The 14,726-nt window shown below is 42.7% G+C and overlaps 1 protein-coding gene across 4 annotated transcripts in view; it reads left to right on the plus strand.

Moving 5' to 3' along the window:
* Positions 1 to 14,726, plus strand: part of KCNIP4 (potassium voltage-gated channel interacting protein 4) — a 210,824-nt gene that overhangs the window by 111,224 nt on the left and 84,874 nt on the right. For all 4 annotated transcript variants that reach the window (XM_031686513.2, XM_072945823.1, XM_072945824.1 and 1 more), the window contains exon 2: positions 1,427 to 1,551. In XM_031686513.2, the coding sequence (XP_031542373.1) occupies positions 1,427 to 1,551 (125 nt within the window). The remainder of the gene's footprint in view (positions 1 to 1,426; positions 1,552 to 14,726) is intronic.

The raw sequence follows: 14,726 nt of genomic DNA on the forward strand, positions 1-14,726 counted from the left end.
ATAAGCTCCTGAGGGAATTAAGACACACCGAAATCAGGATTCCACTGACCTTTCTTCTCTGCAAAGCCAGCGCTCTGGCCCCTCCCTGCACTCAGTGTGTCAGGGCAGTAAGTAGGTACCGATGTTAGCGAGAGGCAGCATTATTAAGTATCAAAAAGGATGTGACTTTTGTGGTCCAAAAAGACTACATTCCCACTGACACTTGAGACGTGGAATGGAGAGTGCATGACCCTGGGGCCAGAGTTGATGAGAAGATGTTCTCATGAGTCTCGCCCATCTGAGTTGGGAATCTGTAGCTAAGGGATATAGTGGAGGGAAGCCAAGGTTTTAGTACTGAGCCTGGATGTTTCTGTTCCTGATAAGTTCCTTGGCTGAAGTGTGGACTGGACTGTGGCAGGAAGATTCCCTTAGGCCTCCACTGGGTCCCCGTGCAAAGCAGCTGAAATTAGCAACTGAAATTACAAAAGCAGCTTAAGGATGCTGTTCTTTGAGATCTGGGCACCCAGAACCTCATATATCCCAATACGTCCCAAGCTGCATTCTACACGGCCCTGGGGCATATATGAAGATGTTACCTGATGTTACTTCTGGGGAGAAAGGGTCCTGTGGACAAATCTCCTTTGGGGCCAGTTAGGTTAAACAGAATTCTTTGTTGCAAATCCTGTCAAAACCTTTATATTCCAGTGTTTTGCTCCCAAACTACATTAAACTCTCAGTATTTCCCAAATTTACATGGACACAAAATTCTTTTTTATTTTTATTTTTTTGCATAGAGCATCTTTGAGAAATTGTAGCATAAATATAATTCACAAAGCAAAGTACAATATTTTAGCATTTATCCGTAGTTGTGGATTCCCTTGCCTGCAAAATAGGTTCTATCCGGAAGTCCCTTCAGGCCCCAGTCCATGCGGTGTGCACCCCTGAAGCCTGGATTTATGCCGAACGGGCAGCCGATGACGTCAGGCATTTCAGCACCTGGTCTGATTGCTTTATTTGTAGCTCCAGGTGAAAGATTTGATTTCAGTGGAATCTCTAGAGTGTATTAGTGGAGTCCTATCTCATAGTTGCATGATACAAGGGTGATACTGATCACAATTAAACTAAAATTCCACTTTTATAACTAGTCCTTGATACATACACACATTTGAGGTTTTAAAATTGTTCATGATTTTTATGCTTTCAAACTGTACTGTAGAATGTTCATATGGTTAATGTCTAATGACTAGAGCATATGAAAAAACATTATGTAGAATTAGCTTAATACTGTAAACTCTGGGAAATGTAAAGACTGTTATTGGCAGTGTGAGAATCCTTCCTCTGGAGAAATCACAGGCCTTCAGTAAACATTCCCTTCCGTCTTCTGTGTTACTGTGTATCTGGATTGGTGAGTGGTGACGGTCCTTAAGACTTTGCCTTCCCTCCGCAGACAGCGTGGAAGATGAACTGGAGATGGCCACCGTCAGGCATCGGCCCGAGGCTCTCGAGCTGCTGGAAGCCCAGAGCAAGTTCACCAAGAAGGAGCTCCAGATTCTTTACAGAGGATTTAAGAATGTAAGAACTTTCTTTTTGACTTTACCTTCACACAGTTCTCAGAGGAGCACTGAGAAGTGAGGGGGAAAAGGGAGATGGTGCAGTTCCGTGAGAGCCTCAGCACGAGTCCCCTTCGCGTACCTCTTCCCTAGATGGGAGCAGCGTCGATACCCATTTGGACTTCGATTCACTTGGGTGCACCGTTGCTCGTACAATGTAGGCGCGCGCTAAGTAATGATGGGGACAGAAGGAAGGTTTACTCAGTTCCTAGTGGGAATTCTTTTTCTTTTTCAGCTACATTGACATCATTCCAAAAGCTCCGATTGTCTCTTCCTCTGTGAACTGTAGTCTGGTGCTTGACTTGAGTCTTGGCTATAGATCGGGACCCATCAAGGGACTCCATTCTGATCATTGGAGAAAAGTCAAATTTATGGAAGTTTGATAGTTAATAAAAGACCATGGCACCACTGGCTCTGAATGACAGGTCTGTAGGCAGTCCCTGCTCTCCATTCTCTGTGATCCAGGTGCACATATCATGCACCTTCCCAAGTGGATCACCTTCAAAAGAAGTGATAGTCCTTGCACACCAGAGGGTGAGGGTGGGGGACAAGGGGTGGGCTGGGCACCACCAGGCACACACTCTTACTGACTCGTTGGTGTGCGCTCAGTATTAAGCTAGGTACTACAGAGCATTCAAAAGCCGGAGAACATAAGCTTATGCTGGAGCTTACAGTCCAAATGGGGAGAAGATACTTACTGGCATGGATTTATTTAAAAGTAATTTATCCTTGAAAGTATTAAATAGTCATATTTTAAATGACATACACATCCCCAGAGGTATTGTATTCTTACATATATGTAAACCATAGTTACATATACTACAGGTAGTCCTTGAGAGCCAAATGAAATTGCTTTGATTCCTCCTCAGATCCCCCTCCTTCCAGCCCTAGTTCCATGGCCTGTAGAAGTCTCTGGTGTCCAAAGATTTCTGCTGACTCCAGCCTCTTCAAATCTGTCCACCTTGGTTGCTACCTCTGTCCAACCTCATGCAGATGAGAAACTCGTCTTTTGGTATCTACAGAAAAACTTTACTCAGAGAATTGTAACTCTAGTTGCCTTTTCAGAATATTTTTATAGGGTTCCGGCATGCCTACTGCACAAAAACTTCCACCATCTCTCTGACTCCATGGGGCCTCTCTCTATCCCATCTCTGCTCCTCACCACTCTCCTTACCTGGGCTTCCAAAATTTTTCCTTCCACTGCTCCTCTGAAGCCTGGTTCTCTGCTGACACCCAGGCCTTTGTAGGGGTGGGCTGGATGGGGAGGGAGGCAATATAAGGGAGATGGGTGCTTACCATCTTGCATCATACACCATGATGTGTCATCAACCAAGATAACACAAATAAACACGCATAAAGAGAAAGGGGCTTTGAATATTAGGCTAGAGAATTATTAGTTAAGCCGTGGCAGCAACAGTTTGCAGGCTGCAGAGGGGGGAAGCACTTACAGTGAAGTAGCTGCCCTGACCACCGACAGCAACAAACCATTGAGCAGTGAGGCTGGGAAGGGAGAAGAGGTGGAAAAGACGAAGTTTTGGCTGAAAGTAAGCGCTAGGAGAAGGCTCATCACGGAAGAGAACTTCCGGTGCATTCCTGGGAACACCCAAACTTCCTTGCTCTGGTTCAGAGATCTTGTAATAAGCAGGCATTTTCCTGTGTAACATTGGATTATGCATCAGATACAAAACAGCTGTCGAACGAAGAACTTAACCAACCTCTCAGCATCCCTGCGCTCCTCCGCTGTTGCTATATTGTCTCTCCACTGCCTTCACTGTAGTCTCTCCACTTGGGGTCCAGCTGCCTTTCATGCCATTTGTTGCAAACTGGAGTCATGATCACCACCATCCTTAACCCTCAGGGCCAGCATCTCTGCAGCCTGTCTTCCACAAGCAGCACTTCGTGACAAACTGCCCAGGCTCCAAAATCTGCATTCATGGCTTTGTTTGATTTTTTTTTCCCCTTTGCCTGCTTGTTCTCTTTTCTTCCTTTGCTCGCTTTCCTTCTCTTTTCCCAACCCCTTTTCCTTCCCCCTTTCCCACCCTTTTGACCTCTTGTCTATTTCTTCATTCCTCCATCCTCTCCCTCTTCCTTTACTTCCTTTGTCTCTTCTCCTTGTCAGTTCTAGTCTTTCGCTTCTTCCCCGCCTTCCTTTCCCTATTTTTTTCTCTTCTCTCTGCATTGTAATTCTACCCCATCCCATGAGATGAATTTCCATCAGAACTGAATGTGCCCAAAGCATATTTTATATACTTCTTTAAATGAAATGACTTCACAGTTTGCTCAGAAAATATTAATCAATGTCTCTGATAAATAAAACAAGAGTGGCCCTTTAATTTTTATTGATTTTCCTGTAATCAATGTACCACTCTAATAAATATGCCCTAAAATATAGCAAGAAAGGCCCTAGAGCAGGGCAGCAGGGCCCTTATTTTACAGGATGACAGCAATCTGAACCCGCTTAGCATCGAAGGAAGCAGACCAACCGCCCTCGGTTTCCTGAACACCAATTATCTCAAGCCCTTAAGATCAAAAAATCATTTTCAGGCAACCAATTGAGATATTCATCTTTAATGAAACCTTTTAAAACTCTCCATATTTTGATTAAACGGATAAACTATTCATCAACATCTTACAAGAAAGTCACACTTACGTGAAATTAGTTGAACTTGGCAAGGCACCCCTTCAAGTAAAGCTTCCCGGAGCCGCCCAGCCTTTTTCCAGTGTTATGTCTCTGATAGCGTTTCTCCCACATAGATTGTTAATATAAACGGGAAATGGGAGAAAAGGAAGAAAGGGAGAGAGAGTTTCTCAGCCCCTCGCCCTGTCTCACCCACTGAGTCATCCCCACATTTTCATTTCACTTACCACACGCTGACTGAGTTTTCAAACGTAGGCAGCTGATAGAAATGGAGAATGTACCACTGTGTTCTTCAGCCTTTACTGTGCCCCAGAACCACCCGAAGGGCTTGTTGAAGCAGATGGATTGCTGGGTCCCAACCTGAAAGATTATGATTTAGTGGGTCTGCAGTTGGGGTGGAGAATTCACCTGCTCATCTGTTCCCGTGATGCTGGTGCTGCCTGGCTGGGAACCACGCTCTGAGAATCACCGACAGAGCGCAGACCCCGCAAACACTGGTGTCCCTCAGACCCCAAATCTTACTCATTTAGGCAGATTCCGTGGCCTGTGCATCCTTATCTCTACAAATTGGGATGATGGTGACTACATTGCATGGGTTTTGTCTTTATTTTGTTTTGTTTCTGTTTTTGTTTAAATAAATGGAGACAATAAACACGAAGTTCAACAAAAAAGAGTTATTATTAGTGTGGCCCCATATAATCAGCCTCAGCTTGGGTTCCAGCCAAGAGCAGTGGTCGTGGTTGGCCTATTCTGTTCCTCCCAGCAGTGTTTCGGGTTTTGAGCCACATAACTATGTATTAAAAAAGATGCAGAAAGATGCAAGATATTAGCTACACATCGGCAGTCTCATGTTACAGTCATCTGGGGAGCTTTAAAAACTACAAATAGCTGGGCACCATGCTTGACCGTTCTGATGTCACTGCTCCCAGAAGAGGCTTGAGTGTCAGGATTTATAAAGCCCTCCGGAAATTACCGTGTGCAGCCAAGATTGAGAGCCACTGAACTAGATGCGTAAAATCCCAGCCATAAAGGCGCTTCCGTCACAAACAGAATCGACCTGCTTGTGATGAGCCCTAAAATGTCAAGTATCAATAGTTTATCTGGCTACACTGGAAACTTAGGAAATCCTCAGTGAGTGGGATGTGCGTGCAGATGGGCAGCCCAGGTCTTACCTCTGATGGTTCTGATTCAGTTAAATCGGTGATGATGCTTAATGATCTTTTTTTTTAAACTTCTTAATTTTAAAAATTCTCATTTTCATAGACCACTAACAGAAGGTCATTTTGAAAAACACGGACCTAAAAGGTCGGCCGAGTGTCTGTACAGATGATTCATAAACCTGCTTTGCTGCTCTCTTTCAAAATCCAGCGTAACTTCAGTCAGTGTTAGGTGATAATGACTGGTCTACTGGGATATTAAGTTTTTATATGGACATTCCTCTTTGATATTTCCTCTCATCAGTTAATAATTTACAATATTCTTCCCATTTTTTAAGGCACAGGATGAAAGATAGTTGGAAGAGTTAGACCTAGTATGTTTTGGACACCTGGCTGCTTCCAGTCCCAAATCTTTCCCTGTCTCCTTTTCTTTCACTATTTTGAATTACAATAGGTCAGAGTATCCTTTGGATTCAAATACATCTTTAAGATATGACTTTATTACTTGTTAATGTCATTCTTCCCCCAAAATATTAAGTGTTAACATTCTTTTTACCTAAAAATGCAAGATGTTTGTATTAGTTTTCTTTTGGATGTAGCAAATCACCACATATTTAATGATGTAAAAAAAGCACGCACATTCATTATCTCACAGTTTGGAAGCTCAGGAGTCCAGAAATGACTTAAATGGGTCCTCTGCATGGGGCCTCGTAAGGCTACAATTCGGGGATTGGTTAGGCTGCATTTCTTTCTGGATTCTGGGGTCCCCTTCCAAGCTCAAGGGGGTGTTGGCAGACTTCATTTCCTTGTGGCTGTATTTCTGAGATCCCCATTCATTTGCTAGCTGTCAACCTGGGGCCACTCATCTCCCAGAGGCTGCCCATTGTCCCTTGCCAATGGCCTTCTTACAGACACTTAACATGGAAGCTCACTTCTTCAAAGTCAGCAAGAGAGAGTCTCTCTACTCTGCAAAACAGAGACTTATATAATGTAACTTAATTATGTGCCTAACACCTCCCATCACCCTTGTGTTGCTGAAAAACTGGCCTCTGTACCCTAATAATAGAATTGAGACTTGGAGGCAGAGTTTGGGGAGAATTAGAAAAGAACAGCTTTATTGCTTTGCCAGGCAAAAGGGAGTCACACAGGCGAATGCCTTAGAGGCTGTGAATCCATCTTGTGGTTGGAGTCTAGAGATTTTATAGAAAAATGGGATAGAACAAAACGGCGACAGCAATCAGGGCATTTTCAGGGGTGCTGTTTTCTTCTTAATCTTTGTGAATCCACCTGGCATCCCAGAGAAACTCTGGCGGGTCTGTTCATTCTTCTGAGGCTCTCAGCCCATGACCACCTTCCTGGAGCCCAGCTTCTGGGTTAAAAGATAAGCTATTCTGGGTAAAGAATGCATATGGAGTGAGGAGTGTAATGGAAAGGTTGGGGGCTGTTTAGCACAAAAGCAGTTGAGCAGGTGAAGCAGTGATGGGGGTTTGTCAGAGAAAAGAGAAAAACAAGTTGCAAACATTTTGAGTCAGAATGAATCAGCAAACAGCTTTAGCATCAGGGAAGTCATTTCATTAGTTAGTCTCCTACTCTTTCGCTTGCTCATCCCCGATTAAGGAGGGTGTGACATACCGGGCATCACCAGAGGTGTCCATCACAGCGGCTGTTAGTGAGGAGGCAGCCACCTCTGTGGAGTAAAGCTGCTAAATTTGGTCTGAAGTCATATTTCAAGCACATGATCCCACCCTTAGGGTTGTGCCTGCAATCCAGACATCTCCTTAGGGATTTTACCCAAAGTGGCACCAACCTGTTCCTTGATTTCTGCAAGAGATTTGATGTTATGGCCAAAGGAATCAGCCTGAGATGAGAGTTCTTTGATAAGGCTTCTCTACCCTGCTCAAAGTGCTTGAGAACTTCTATACTTTAAAAATAGACAAAGGGAACTGAGGTTGAAATTATAGGGATCTACACTTTTGACAAAGCACGTGTACATAGAAAGCTCTAAATCTCACTTATGGTGGGGAGGGAGAGGCGGGGAGTTTAGCACATGCATGGGAAAGAGTGGATAAGGTGGTTAGGATCGAGAAATAAGCTGCTAATTGTAGAAGGCAATTTCTCTTTTGTCATGAGCCTTCCGAGTTACTCTTGAGGCTTTTATAGACTGATTGTGTGACCTTCAGTAAATCACTTCACCCCAGGCAGCTTCTGCTTCCCTGTCAGCAAATTAGGGATTAAGAGCTTCCTTTCCAACCATGAAGGGAGGTGGGTAATAATTGGTTTTGTTCCACTCTTGAAAGACTCAGATAAAAGATCTTCCTTAAGTGCGAAGTATTACTGATGTACTTTAGAATCAAGGTATAAGAACGGAGTTAAAATGTTATTTCCTATGCCTTAGCAGAGTTCTCTGTCAGATTTCCAAGAAGCAAGACTCTCTGAAGAGAAGGTTGTCTACAGGTCTAAGCAGATAAACATGGCTGCCCTTCTGACTCCCAAGTTCTGGCAAATCACAGGTGCTCTCCTGGGCTCAGACCTCTCAAATGCCATTCTTACCTTGAGCAGGTAGTTTAGCCTTGCAGGACATCATATTCTCTTTTGAAGATTCAGGATATTACTACTGGTGTGGATGAGAAGATGATGAGAAACGCTTTGCACAATCCCTTTCGTTCAGGGTATGAAAACAGACGTGACTGCCCTTTGGTTTTCTCCTCCCATTCTTCTAAGTGCAAAGGTAACTAAAATGCATTAGGAAGACCCGTGATGCCATCTTGAACTACATTGCCTTAAGCATGAATTTATGCTACATGTATTCTGTGGCAATTGGATGCTTCTTGGTTTATCTATTTCTTATTTATTTCAAACTAAGTACAATGCCAAACATTTGAAATAACACTGGGGGTATAAATCTAGATATGTAAGTGTCATATCTACAATCAACTCCCCATTCCACCTCGCTGGAGGTAACCACTTTTAACTTTCTTCTTTATTCTCATAGGTATTTTTATGGGCATGTATTCATATGTATGTGGCAGGGGCAGGGGGAGATTCTTTTGACACATATCCTACAGATGAATTATTTTTAGTTAACAATGAGCAATTAATCATGAACATTTAATTCTATTTTGCAATAGCTATTATACCCATGTTGGTCCAGAAGTCCCTATTTTGTGACACTTTGGTCTGATGGGATGACACACCAACTCTTGGCATCCTCTTTGTTTGCTTGGGAACCCCACTAGGGAAGGCAGGAGTGTAAACCCTGCCCTCACTCCGCCCTTATTCAAAGAGGGATTTACCCCTGAAGGGCTAACTCTTCCCCACACCACTAGCCATCACTCCTCCTCTCCCTCTACCAAAAACAAACAAATGAACAAACAAAACAAAACAAAACAAAACAAAACAAAACCCTCAAGGGAAAAAAAAAAGAAAGAAAAGTGGACTGAAGACCCTCATTTCTGTTGAATTTATGAGCTCCCTAAAAACCATGTTCTGGGCCTGATTCACCTTGACATTCCCCACTTCTAACTCCAGGTGTCTGGCTCATTGTATCGCTCTCCGTACTTGATTTTGGAATTAAAGTACTAGACCCTGATCACAGATAAAAGTCATCCTGCATCATCTCTATAGTGCCTAAATTTTAAAATAAATTTTACTTTCTTTAAGTAAAATGTGTATGCAGGATATTTAACTCAGCTTTGCCTATTAAACCTGTTTGTTTTTTTCTCAATGAGTGTAATAAATTCTTCATATGAATTATCTAAATGTAACAAATTTGGAGGAAACTGAATTTTATTTTATTCTTAAGTATATAGGAAGGCTATTCTCTCAGCCTCTCCTGAAGTCACACAGGGCTGTCACACTGAGTTCTGAAGAACAGATGTGGGCATAAGGGCTGTTGCTTCTCCAGGACAGGCTGGACATTCTTCTTTGCTCTACCAAACTAGAGAATGGCAAGGAGGAAAGTTATGTCGGAAGTCCCACGTCACTCCCCAGGTGGTTTGCTAGCAGGACTCACAGGACACCGTGTGCAGTCACGTTCACAGCTCTGATCTATTACAGCGGAAGGATACACGGCAAAATCAGCAAAAGGAAAGGGTGCACGGGACCATGCTTGGAGGATGCCAGATGCAAACTTATGAGTCCTTTCCTAGTGGAGTCACGCAGGATATGTTCGGTTTCCCCAGCAGAAACGTTGTCTACCAAGGAAGGTCGTTAGGCACTCAGCTTTTATTGGGGCTAGTCGTGTAGACACCCTCTGTCTAGCACGGACCAAAATTCAGACCTCCAGGAGGTTCAGTGGGGTCAGAAAGGGGAGGTCCAATCCAACAGGAGTACAGTCCTTATAAGAAGAAGGAGGGACACCAGGGATGTGTGTGCACAGAGGAGAGGCCGTGTGAGGACGCAGTGAGAAGGCAGCCAAAGCTGCAAACCAAGGGGAGAGGCCCCAGGAGAAACCAGCCCTGGCTCCTAGACGGCCAGCCTCCAGACCTGTAAGAAAATAAATTTCCATTGTTTAAATTACTCAGTCTGTGGCATTTTGTTACAACCTCTCTAGTAGACTAGTAGATCAGTCAAGGGCCCATAGACTAGTAGATCAGTCAAGGGCCCACCTTGCAAGCAGAACTTTCCAAGGACAGGAGTCTCACTCCTGCAGTGGTAACTCATCTCTACACAAACCTGTACCTATTCTGGAGTAAAATGTTAATGTGACTAGATTCTAGTTCTGGTTACCACTTGGCAAGATACAGGAGCTTCACTTATGTCATCTGCAAAGTTGGAGACACAGCATCTCACGGATGCTTTGCAAAGATAATGAATGTGAAGCACAGAGCTCAGAACCCATCTCATGATAGCGCTCCGAGTGTAGCTGCTATTATTCTTCCATCACCATTATTATCATTAGCACCATTGTCATCCTGCTCCTCTGACTCATGTTACTGTCTAGAAGTGCTTTCGTAAATTGTCTTTGCCCACACCCTTCCCTAAGGACACACTGGGAAATAGTGCACTTTATTTTGGCTTGATTTTACTCTGCCTTTTGAATTCTTGGAGAAACTGACATAGTATTTCTCATAATGATTTCCTTACTGAGATTTTGTGAAAATCAAAAGCAATAACATAGTTGGTGATGTTTTAAACATAAAATGCAACCTAGAGATGTAGGTGGATTTAAAAAACAACTTACATAAAAGCAATCCTTACAGAAAGCAAAAATTCCCCGGAAGTGCTTCTAAAATCTTCTTGATTTTTTTTTAATCCATTTATCCACAACAATCCTATAAGTAAGATCAAATTTTATTTTTCTCTCAAATCACAGGTGAGTTGGCCCAGTCTGATGGAGCAGTTTTGCTCCATCAGGACACTCAGGGATCCAGATTCCTTCCAGCCCGTTGCCCACATCCGCTGGCTGGGCTGCTGGCCCATCCGTGTTGTGCAAACCAGATCATTCTCACGTTCATGTCCTGAGGGAAGGTGAAAGAACTATGGACCGGGGCGGGCAGCTTGTCTTAATTTAGAGAGAACACAGAAGTTACGTGTATCACTCACTTAAATCTCATGGGCTCACTAGTCACATGAGCTGCCCGGGGAAGCAAGGAAATGTAGTCTGGACAGCAGGGTATGTTCACAGAAGGAGAATCTGGGTTAGGGGAACAACCAGCAGTCTGCAGAAGTCACTAAAGCCTCCTTCTACTGAATTTTTCTGGAGAATCCTATCGATTTCTTATGTTAGTTCAATTAATCCTCCTAAGACTTTTTTTTTTTTTTTTAGTCTGAGAACAATATATGTCTGCTGACTTCAAACTCACATATCCCTTGAAGGATCAAGATTTTTTAAAATAATAATATTAATGTCTCTGTCTTCTGAATACTTTGGGACTTCCTACTTCCCTTAGCACTGTGTAAGAAATGAATACAGAACAAGGTCAAAAGCTGCTTCATCCAAAGGTTTGTTGATACAAATTGCTGTACTTGGAACCCAGTCTTTACATTCCAGGACCCAGGCACAGGGTGGCGGTAAGACCGCTGTGTGAAGCTGTGTGAATCAACTTTACCGGCATTACTCCCCCTCATTCTTTGTGGAAGAACTAATTGGTTCACATAAATAGATCACTGGGAGCCCAATAAATACATTTTCAAATTCACTACATGTTCCTTAAAGAGGCTGCTGTGCAACTTTGGATGTTTTGTGGCTGAAAATAACAACAAATCTGGGGCACCGTTCATCACCGCAAGCTGCTGGCAGTGAACCTGTCCCATAAAGTCAGATCCGTTTGCATCTTTTCACAATCCCGCTTCAGCGTGTTCATTAATAGGAGCCTAACTGGCAGTCATTCCCGTGACCCTGGCAGGCAGTCAAATCTCCATTAAAATAAAATAAGTTGCCAAAACTTTGTCTTTTCAATGCTACATTTGAGTTAAGTTGTGTTAGACTATAAATCCTTTTAAATCTGTGCTGAATAATTTAACTGGAGGGAAATACAAAGAAATGTGTCAAAAAGAAAATGAGATAGAATCAGTAATTTCCTTATCTATGCACATTCTAATGAGTTATGCTTAATGTATGACATTCCAACTCCCATAGAATGTTAGGAGGTTGAGTCAAAACCGCTCATGTCAAGCTCCCCTTGGTTGTGAATTCTTCCCACAAACATGTACGGGGCGCCGATCACGTACTGAATGCTCGTCATATGCCAGGTACTTGGCTAATTTTGGATATAGATTTATGAATCTGAGAGAACTGTCCTCTACTCAGAGATACTAGAGTTTGGCATAGAAAGTACATAATTAATAAGGAAGGGAAAAAGAATTAAGTGCACAGTGTGGTACGTTCAGTGAAGGAAAGGACAGAGCTCTGTGAGCAAGGCTCATGTGGGCACAGAGGAAGTAGAAGTCGTGATGGTTGAATTTTACCTGTTGACTGGGGTTAGGCCATGGTGCCCAGTTGCTGATTCAAGCACCAGTCTAGATGTGGCTGTGAACCTATTCTGTAGGTGTGATTAACATCTACAGTCAGTTGAGTTTGAGTAAAGAAGATGACCCTCGATAATATGGTTCGCCTCGTCCAATTCATTGAAGGCCTTAAGAACAAATTTTGAGGTTTCCCTGAAAAGAAAGAATTGTGCCTCAATACTGTAACACGGAGTTTCCAGCCTACCAGCGCCCCCTACAGATTTTAGACTTGCCAGTCTCATAATCCCATGAACCAATTCCTTAAAATCCTCAATCTCTCTCTCTTTCTCTCTCTCTCTCTCTCTCTGTCTCACACACACACACACACACGCACACACACACGCACACACACACACACACACACAGTTCTGTTTCTCTGTAGGCCAGCCCTAACTGATACGCAAAGCCTGTCATAATAAGTCTGGGTATTTTATGCCAGACCTAAAGAGAGAAGCACTCATGAAACAAGCAAGGAAAAAGTTATTTCCAGTTGAAGAAACAGCAAATGTGAAAGTCCCAAGCCAAGAAATGGGAGAGAGTGAGAGAGATTTATAAGGTGACATCCTCCAGGAGGGAGCATGGAGCAGGTCACACAGAGCCATGTGAGCTCGATTTGGCTCAAAGTGTGGCAAGAAGCCGTTGATAATTTAAGTAGGGGGAGTGACATGGCCTGTGTTTTTAAGACACTATTTGACAGATAATGGGTTTGGTCAAGGAGGAAGAATGAAGAAGAGAAAAGCAGTAAGGAAGATATTGCAGGAGTCTGGCCAGAATGCAATGGTAAATTGGACTGAAAATTGTGGTAGTTGAGATGTAAAGGAATGAAATGATTTGATCTGTATTTTGAAAATTTTTTAAATGACCAAATTTGTTGATGGATTGAAAGTGACCAGGAGAGGAAGAGAAACAATACAGATGATTCCAAGTTTTCTGACTTAAGCAAATAAACAGATATGGAAGCCTTTTCACAGAAAAGCAGGAGGAAAAACGTTGAGTGAAGTGTTAAGACTCAGGGATCAGAAGTTCAGATTTAGTTTTATAAAGTTTTTCTGTTTTGTTTTATTTTTAATTTTATTTTTTATTGAGGTGTTGTTGATTTACAATGTTAGTTTCAGGTGTACAGCAACGTGATCCAGTTATACACATACATACACATATTACACACACACACACACACACACACACACATACACATATATTTTCAGATTCTTTCCCATTTTAGCTTATTACAAGAAAATGAATATTGTTCCCTGTGCTAGTCTTGTAAGGTTTCATAAATTACGGTAGTTAGATATATGATTATAGAGCTAAGAGGGGTATTTTAGGCTTAAGATATAAACTTAAGGGTCATCAGCATGTAAGTGGTATGTAGGGTCATGAAAATGGATGATTACTAAAAATTAGAGTAAAAATAACATGTATTGAGTACATATAGTGAAACAAGCTCTGTTCAACACACTTTAGAGGTAATTAATTCTCTCAGCAGCCCTATAAAGTAAGCTTTTTAAATAAAGAAATTGAAGCACAGAATGGTTAAGTGACCTTCTCAAGGTCACACAGCTAGGAGGTTACAAGTTTGGAATATGAACCAACATATACTGGCTTCAGAATCCATGGTCTTAACCACTGAGAATGACTGAAAAGAGAAAAAGGAGGAGGATTCAGCCTTGGGATGTGAGGAATTTTGACATTTAGAAGATCAGTAAAGGAAATGAGGCAGAGACAGCAAAAAAGACCCTGAAAAGAAGCACAGAGATATGAGAATAAAGCCACAAGAATATGGGTCCACATAAGCCTGAAGACCATAATCCTCCAGGAAGTAGGAAATGTGTTGAATGATGCTAAACGGGCAAGTCAGAAAGCAAGATAAGGACAGAGGAGTGTCTGTTTCCATTAGGGCTCTTAGATGGTAAGCAACAGAACCCTAGCCTGGCTAATGGGAGAATTAAAAAAAAAAAGTCTTTGGAAGGCTCTAGGGCAGCTCACAGAATTGAATAAAGGCCTCAGCATCCAAACCATGCTGGAGAGAAGCGCCTGGTTAGGTCCAGGGACGCAGTTAGGAGTCGACACAGTACTCACGGAATGACAGCTACGTCAGGCACCCCTCGTTCTCTGTGTTGTAGCCATGTTGGGCTCCTTTCAGTTTCCTAAGCACAAGTTCTCTCCAGAGACATGACCAGATGCTGACCCTGCCGGAGGGAGTGTGGAGGTGGGACGTCGGCTTGGCTGGGAGAGTTGGGAGCTCAAAACATACCTTCCCTTGGGCTGCCTTCTCCTCTCCTCCCCACAGTCTTGTCTACAAGTTACTTTTTTTTTTTACATCATTGAAAAAAATAATTACTTGTGGCAAAGAGCTTCTGGCTCTTTCTGCTATTACAGCCTTTTCATGTATTG

The sequence above is a fragment of the Vicugna pacos genome, chromosome 2 (genome assembly GCF_048564905.1).
Source record: "Vicugna pacos chromosome 2, VicPac4, whole genome shotgun sequence".
NCBI classification, from domain to species: domain Eukaryota; kingdom Metazoa; phylum Chordata; class Mammalia; order Artiodactyla; family Camelidae; genus Vicugna; species Vicugna pacos.